Here is an 8,355-nt window from a genome sequence, read left to right as displayed (position 1 = left end):
ATGTGCAGGTTAGGTGGATTGGCCATGGGGAATTGCCTAGGGATGTGCAGGTTAGGTGGATTGGCCATGGAGACTGCAGAGTTACAGGGCTGGGGTTGGGGGGTGGGGGCCAGTCTGAGTCTGGGTGGGATACTCTTCAAAGGGTTGGAACAGACTCAATGGGCTGAATGCTTGTTTTCACACTGTACCAATTCTATGATACTACAATTTGAGAGGGGCAATAGATGGGTATTTGCATAGAAATGATGTGCGAGTGAATGGGGAAAAGGCAGCAGATTGTCATGCAGTAAAGATGCTCATTTGAAGAGCTGGTGCAGGGATGATGGGCTGATTGGCCTCCTTCTGCATCGTAACAATGTTTGGTCTATCATTGACCAGCAGCCAAACTCTCAGGGAAACTGAAGCCTCACTACATTCACTAAAAAACACCACAGTAGCCCTCGTATGGGTAAGAATCAACTTCATGAGGGACACAATCTGCAGCAGGTCTTATTGGGATGAGCCTGTGTCATGCTGTGTCTAGGAGGAACCTGATCCAGTGACTCGGACATGGGTGAACAGGAAGGGTCAGAGCAGGAATTCGATTGTGTCTCACTTCTCTAGCTTGTAACCGACTGTTGTCCAATGCTGATCGTGTGGGCAAGAAACATAGCAAATAGGAAGAGGATTAGGCCATTCAGCCCTTTGAGCCTGCTCCATCATTCAATATGATCATGGCTGACCATCCTTTTCCAAACCCTGCTCCTACATCTTCCCCATATCCTTTGATCCCTCTAGCTCTAAGAATTACATTGGACTCCTTCTTGAAAAATGTCAATGTTTTGGCCTCAACCACTTTCTGTGGCAGAGAATTTCACAGGCTCCCCACTCTCTTCAAAAGATTTCGCATTATAGAGGGGGAGATGCAGACAGTCTTAAAACACATAAATATACATGAATGCCTGGGACCTGATCAGGTGTATTCCAGGACATTGTAGGAAGCTAGGGAAGAAATTGCAGGGCCTCTAGCAGAGATAGCCATGGGTGAGGTGCCAGATAACTGGAGGATGAATAATGTTGTGCCATTATTTAAGAAAGGCTGTAAGGAGAAGCGAGTGAACTACAGAGCAGTGAGCTTGACGTCAGTGGTGGGTAAGTTGTTGGAGGACATTCTGAGAGACAGGATTTACATGTATTTGGAAAGGCAAGTACTGATTAGAGATAGTCAGCGCGGCTTTGTGCAGGAGAAATTGTGTCTCAAAAATTTGATAGAGTTTCTTGAAGAGGTGACTAAGAAGCTTGATGAGGGCAGAGGGTTGACATTGTTTACATGGGCTTTAGTGAGGCCTTTGACAAGGTACCACATGGTAGGTGGGTTATTAAGATTAGATCACACGGGATCCAGGGAGAGCTAGCCAACTGGATACGAACAGTAGGAGACAGAGGGTGGTGGTGAAGGGTTGTTTTTCAGACTTGAGGCCTATGATCAATGGTGTTCTGTAGGGATTGGTGCTGGGTCCACTGTTATTCGTCATTTACAGAAACAGTTTGGATGAGAAAATAGAAGGCATCGTTAGCAACTTTGCAAATGACACCAAAATTGGTGATATAGCGGATCGTGAAGAAGTTTATCTAAGATTACAATGGGAACTTGATCAATTGGGCCAGTGGGCCGAGAAATGGCAAATGGAGCTTAATACTGATTATAAAAAGATTTGGAGGAGGCTTTATTTAACTCGATTGTTGAGAGTTTTAGCTAAGTGCTTAATTTTTTTTTAAAGATTTTAAATTTTTTTTTATTTTTGCATGCTTAGGATTAAAATCTGTGGGTAAGGAAGGGTAATTTTTTATATATATAAGGTGATTTTAAGAGCTTCTTTTTCGGCTTAATGTCACTGAGGGCATTCAAGAGACCCAAAGTGTGATGGCTAGTTACACAGCAGGGCCAGTCAGATAAATGGATGACTCTCAGGAAAAGGGAAGGAGGTAGTTCAGAATGTGGCTGTCGCTCTCTCAAACAGGTATTCTGTTTTTGGGTACTGTTGAAGGAGCTAGTGTCTCAGAAGAACATAAAAGTGGCAGTCAGATCTTGGGCACTAAGAATGAATCTGATGTTAAAAGGAATTGGTCAAGATTGAAAAGAATAATTCTTGTAGGGGACACTTGTGTCAGGGGCACAGGCAGGAGATTATGTGGCAGTGAGTGTGAATATAGGACGGTATGTTGCCTTCCAGAGTCAAGGGTGTCTCAAAACACTTGAAGCATATCGTCAAAGGGGAAAGTGAGAAGCTGGAAGTTGTCATGCACATTGGTAAGAACAACGTAGTCAGGGAAAGGGTTAAGGGTTTTGCAAAGTGATTATAAGAGGTTAGGTAGAATGTTAAAAAGCAGAACATCGAAGGTTGCAATCTCTGGTATATTCCCAGAGCCAGTTTAAATGAGAGTAGGAATAAAAAGATAGGGCAGATAAATCAATGGCTGAAGAGATGGCACAATGTGCAAGGTTTCAGATTTTTGGATCATTGGGATCTCTTCTGGGGCAGAAAAGAACTGTTCAAAAGGGACGGGTTACACCTGAACTGGAATGGGACCGATATCCTGGCAAGGAAATTTACTAGTTCTATTTCGGCAGCCTTTAAACTAGTAGTGGTGGGGGGTTCTAAAATAGCAGTGAAAGTAGTAAGGCAGATGAGGATGGTTCTGAATCAGAAAAGAGCAAGTTAATTAGAAAAGGCAGAGCAAGTCAGAGAACGAGGTAACTTTGAAGAATTAAACTGCATTTATTTCAGAGCAAGGGGTCTTACAGGTAAGGCCGATGAACTTGGGGTATGTATGGGAACATGGGATTGGCACATCACAGAAACATGGCTGAGGGAAGGACAGAACTGGTAACTCAATGATCCAGGCTTTAGATGCTATCGGAACAGATATTTTGTGTCAGTCTTCACAATGGAGGATACGAATAACATGCCAGTAATTGATGACAAGGACATCAAAGTAGGTGAGGACCTAAACACAATCATTATCAGGAAAGAGGCAGTGTTGGGCAAACTAAAGGAGCCGAAGGTAGACAAGTCTCCTGGCCCTGATGGAATGTTCCCAGGGTACTACAAAAGATGGTGGGAGAAATAGCAAATGCGCACATGGTAATTTTCCAAACTTCGCTGGACTCAGGGGCAGTTCCAGCAGATTGGAAAACAGCCAACGTGACGTCACTGTTCAAAAAAGGCGGTAGACAAAAGATGGGGAATTATAGGCCGATTAGCTTAACTTCTGTAGCGGGGATATTGCTTGACTCTATCATCAAGGAAGAAATAGCAAGACATCTGGATAGAAACTGTCCCATTGTGCAGACGCTGCATGGTATCATGAAAGGCAGGTCACGCTTAACACTGGAGGGGGTACAGAGGAGGTTCACTGGGTTGATTCTAAATTTGAGGGGTTTGACTTATGAGGAGAGACTGAGTAGACTGGGATTATATTAATCAGAATTTAGAAGAACAAGGGGGATCTTATACAAACATATAAAATTATGAAGGGAATAGATAACATAGAAGCAGGGAGGTTGTTTCCACCGGACGGTGAAACTGAAACAAGGGGCCGTAGCCTCAAAATAAGGGGGAGCAGATTTAGGACTGAATTGAGGAGGAACTTCTTCATCCAAAGGGTTGTGAATCTGTGGAATTCCCTGCCCAGTGAAGTGGTTGAGGTTTCCTCGTTGAATGTCTTTAAAGCTAAGATAGATAAATTTTTGAACAGTAAAGGAATTAAGGGTTATAGTGCATGGGCGGGTAAGTGGAGCTGAGTCCACGAAAAGATCAGCCATGATCTTATTGGTTGGTGGAGTGGGCTCAAGGGGCCGGATGGTTTACTCTGGCTCCTGGTTCTTATGTTCTTAGGAAGGACAGAAAGGGAGGCAAGAGAGGAGGGGGTGGCTTTTTTGATTAAGGAAAACATTATGACCGAACTTACAGAAGATATTTTTCAGGATTCATCCAGTGAAGCTATATGGGGAGAAACTGGAAATAAGAAAGAGATGATCACCTGGACAAGATTGTATTGTAGACCCCCTATAGTCAGAGGGAAACTGAAGAGCTAGTAAGTAGAGGAATCTGGGTTATATGTAAGAATAACAGGGTTGTAATAGTAGGGGTTTTAATTTTCCAAACATTGACTAAGACTACAGCGGTGTTAAAGGTTTGGATGGTGAGGAATTTGTTAAATGTGTTCCAGAAAACCTTCTTTATCAATACATACATGTACCTACTAGAGATGGAGCAAAACTTCACCTTCTCTTGGGAAACAAGACACAGCAAGTGACTGAAGTGTTGGTATGGGAACACTTTGGGACGAGTGATCATAATTCTATTAGTTTTAAAATAGTTATGGAAAAGGGTAGAAACAAAAACAGAAGTTGCTGAAAAAGCTCAGCAAGTCTGACAGCATCTGTGAAGAAAAGAATCAGAGTTAACGTTTCGGGTCCGGTGACCCTTCCTCAGAACCCAGTTCAGTTTTTATTGAGAAGGGTAAGCCTTGTATAAAAGTTGAAGTTCTTAATTGGAGTAAGGCAAATTTTAATGGTATGAAATAAGAACTTTCAAAAGTCGATTGGAGTAGACCGTTCACAAATAAAGGGATGACTGACAAGTGGGAGGGTTTCAGAAATATGATATTGAGAATTCAGAGACATTATGTTCCTGTTGAAGTGAAATGTAAGACTGGTAAGAGTAGAGAACAATGGATAAACAAAGATATTGAGGTTCTAGTCAAGGCTAAGAAAGAATTGTATATTAAATGTAGACAATTGGGGTCAAATGAGTCCCTTGAGAGTATAAAGGGTCTGGGGGCATTCTTAAGAGGGAAATCATGAGGACAAGGTCGGGATATGAGATAGCATTGGCAGATAAGGTGAAGGATAATCCAAAAAAATTCTACAAGTACATTAACAGCAAAAGAGCAACTAGAAAGAGAGAGAGTAGGGACCCTTAAAGATCAACAAGATCATCTGTGTGTTGAACCTCAGGAGATGGGAGAAATATTAAATGAATATTTTATGTCAATTTTTACTGTGGAGGAAGAAATGGGGGCTAGACGACTCAGAAATAAATATTGATTTTTTTTGAAAACAGTTCACATTACAAGAGGAAGCGGCTAGAGGTCTTAGAAAATATAAAGATGGATAAATCTCCAGGACTTGATCTTGTGTATCACAAGACTTTGTGGGAAGTTAGGGAAGAGACTGCAGGAATATTTGTATCATCTATAACACGGGTGAGGTGCCAGAGGACTGGAGAGTAGTTAATGTTGTGCCTTTATTTTAGAAAGGCTGGAAGGAGAAGCCTGGAGACTACAGACCTGTGAGTCTGACATCGGTGGTGGGTAAGTTGGATCTACATGTATTTGAAGAAGCAAGAAATGATCAGGGATAGTCAGCATGGTTTTGTGTGAGGGAAATCATCTCTCACAAATTTGACTGAGTTTTTAAAGGAAGTAACCAAAAAGATTGATGAGGGCAGAGTGGTAGATGCTGTTTACATGGACTTTAATAAAGCCTTTGATAAAGCTCCACATGGTATATTAATGAAAAAAATTAGATCACGTGGGATTCAGGGTGAGCTTCTCAATTGGATACAAAATTGACCTGACGGTAGGAGACAGGTGGTGGTGGAGCGTTCTTTTTCAGACTGGAGGCCTATGCCCAGCTGTGTTCCACAGGGATCGGCACTGGGTCCACTTTTGTTTGTCATTTATATAAATGATTTGGGTTTGGATGAGAATATATAAAGCATCTTTGGTAAGTTTGCAGATGGCACCAAAATTGGTGGTATAGTGGACAGTGAAGAGGGTTATCTAAGATTACAAAGAGATCTTGATCAATTGGGTCAATGGGCTGAGGAGCGGCAGATGGAGTTTAATTTGGATAAATGCAAGGTATTGCATGTTGGTAAAACAAACAAGGGCAGGACATATACAGTTAATGGTAGGGCCCTGGGTACTGTTGTAGAACAGAGAGACTTAAGGGTTCAGGTATATAATTCTTTGAAATTTGCGTCATGTATAGACAGGGTGGTTAAGAAGGCATTTAGCACGCTTGCTTTCATTGCTCAGACCTTTGAGTACAGGGGTTAGGATGTCATGTTTCAGTTGTACAGGACAATAGTGAGGCCCCTTCTGGAGAACTGCATGCAGTCTAGTTGTCCTGCTGTAGGAGGGATATTACTAGATTAGAGAGGGTTCGGAAAAGATTTACGAGGATGTTGCCAGCAATGGAGGGTTTGAGTTAGGGCTGGATAGGCTGGGACTTTTTTCACTGGAGCAGAGGAGGTAGATAGGTGGCCTTATAGAGGTTTATCAAATAATGGGAGCTAAGGGGCAACTTTTTCACACAGAGGGTGGTGTGAGTATGGAATGAGCTGCCAGGGGAAGTGATGGAGGTTGGTACAATTACAACACTTAAAAGCCATTTGGACAGGTACATGGGTAGGAAAGGTTTAGAGTGAATAAAAACTGAAATAACTGCGGATGCTGTAAATCAGGAACAAAAACAAAGTTGTTGGAAAAGCTCAGCAGGTCTGGGAGCATCTGTGAAGAAAAAAACAGTTAATGTTTCAGGTCCAGTGACGCTTCCTCAGAACTACTTTAGGTTGAGAGTGACATGGGCCAAACACAGGTAAATGGGACTAGTTGAGTTTAGGAAAGCTGGCCGGCATGGATGAGTTGGGCCGAAGGGTCTGTTTCCATGCTGTATGACTCTACGACTCTCTGGGTGAAGAAACTTGTCCTCCTCTCTGTCCTAAGTGGCGTTCCTGTATCCTTAAGACTGTGGCCCCTGGTTCAGGTCACCTCAGTGACTAGGGACACCCTTCCTGCATCTCCCCTGTCTAGCCCTGACACGTGATGGTCAGGACAGGAGGTGAGCTCCATCCTGGAGAGTGACCACCAGCTGTCTCAGAGGCTGGATGTGGTGGAGCGAAGCCTGTCACTGAGATTAAATCACAACGCTGACTTTAATGGCAGCTGCTGGTTTACACATGAAGCAGCGACACTGACCAGGAACTTGAGCTTGGACAATAAGAGTGACCCACAAGGGACACTCAAGGGAGTCCTGGATACGACCACCTGCATCTGCCTTCCCCAAACAGCCACTGCCCACCCTATCCCAGCTCCGGCACCATGGATCACCCAGCACTCCAGACCTGGAAATTAGCCCCCTGTCTCTGGGTGAGAGACAGATGTTAAACATTGAAATTAGCCTCAGAGATCCAGATGGCATCCTGCCAGCGAGCCCATGGAAATCTCCTCCCACACCCTCCTCACACACACCTACCCACCCAGTGTCCATCTGGGTAAGGACTTTAAGAATCAGAGGCTGGCCAATCCCTGCGAATAGTCACAAGTTATCGCTCTGTAGTGGGTTCTTACAGAAACTAAACAGTGCTCCCTAGTGGCAAAGTAGCTAAACACACAGCATGTGAGACAGATCCAACCAACAAAAACCTGCATTGATATAGCGTCTTTTGCAGAGCCAAACATCCCACAGTGCTTCACAGAAACAATAATCAACTCAAAAACAGAAATTGCAGGAGAAACTCAACAGGTCTGGCGGCATCCATGGAGATAAAGCAGAGTTAATGTTTCAAATTTGGTAATAATCAAAACAAAAACATAGTTACCGGTTCGGGTCCAGTGACCCTTCTTCAGAAATGTAGTGGTCACTGGATTTGAACTGTTCACTCTGATTTCTCTGCACAGATACTGCCAGACCTGCTGAGTTTCTCCAGCAATTTCTCTTTTCTGTTTCAGTTTCCCAACATTAGCAGTTCTTTCTTGATATTCCGAAATAGGTGACCCATCCGTTACTGAGCCAAATCCAGAAATATGAAGACAGGTCACTGAGAGTTGGTTAAAGGGGTCTGTTGTAAGGAGTGGCTTGAACAAACAGGGAGGTGGGAGAGGTTTTGTGTGGGAAATCCAGAGCTCAGGTCCGGGCAACAGGCTACCAGTGATAGAGCAATTAAAATTGTAGATTCTTGAGAGATCACGAATAAAGCATCAAAAAGGTCTTGTAGTTTTCTAGAGCTGCATGGGGTTCAAGAAATAGGGAGGAGGGAGAACATGAAGGGCCTTGAAAATGAAGATTAAGGTTTAAAAGGAAGGTTAGTTTTAAAAGCAATGATTTGCCTGACTGCAACTGATGTAGGTCAGTAAGGACAGCAAAAGCTTAATGTCCGCTACATCAAGTTGGTTCAACCACAGCTGGATTGACAATTATGTACAGGCAGTGTCCGCAAGGAAAGCCATCAGTAATTGTGTTCCAACGCCTCGTAATGGTCAGTGCTGAGGGAGCGCCGCACTGTCGGAGGGTCAGTGCTGAGG

At 43.4% G+C, this 8,355-nt stretch overlaps 1 protein-coding gene across 1 annotated transcript in view; it reads right to left on the bottom strand.

The window, feature by feature from the left end:
• Positions 1-7,957: 7,957 nt before the first annotated feature.
• The window catches only part of LOC125485491 (DENN domain-containing protein 3-like), a 19,599-nt gene continuing 19,201 nt past the window's right edge, over positions 7,958-8,355 (bottom strand). The window contains exon 9 of the mRNA XM_048608508.1: positions 7,958-7,975. Within this exon, the coding sequence (XP_048464465.1) occupies positions 7,958-7,975 (18 nt within the window). The remainder of the gene's footprint in view (positions 7,976-8,355) is intronic.

This window comes from Rhincodon typus, chromosome 19, assembly GCF_021869965.1.
Source record: "Rhincodon typus isolate 14 chromosome 19, sRhiTyp1.1, whole genome shotgun sequence".
NCBI lineage: Eukaryota > Metazoa > Chordata > Chondrichthyes > Orectolobiformes > Rhincodontidae > Rhincodon > Rhincodon typus.
This window is presented reverse-complemented; position numbering and strand designations above follow the sequence as displayed.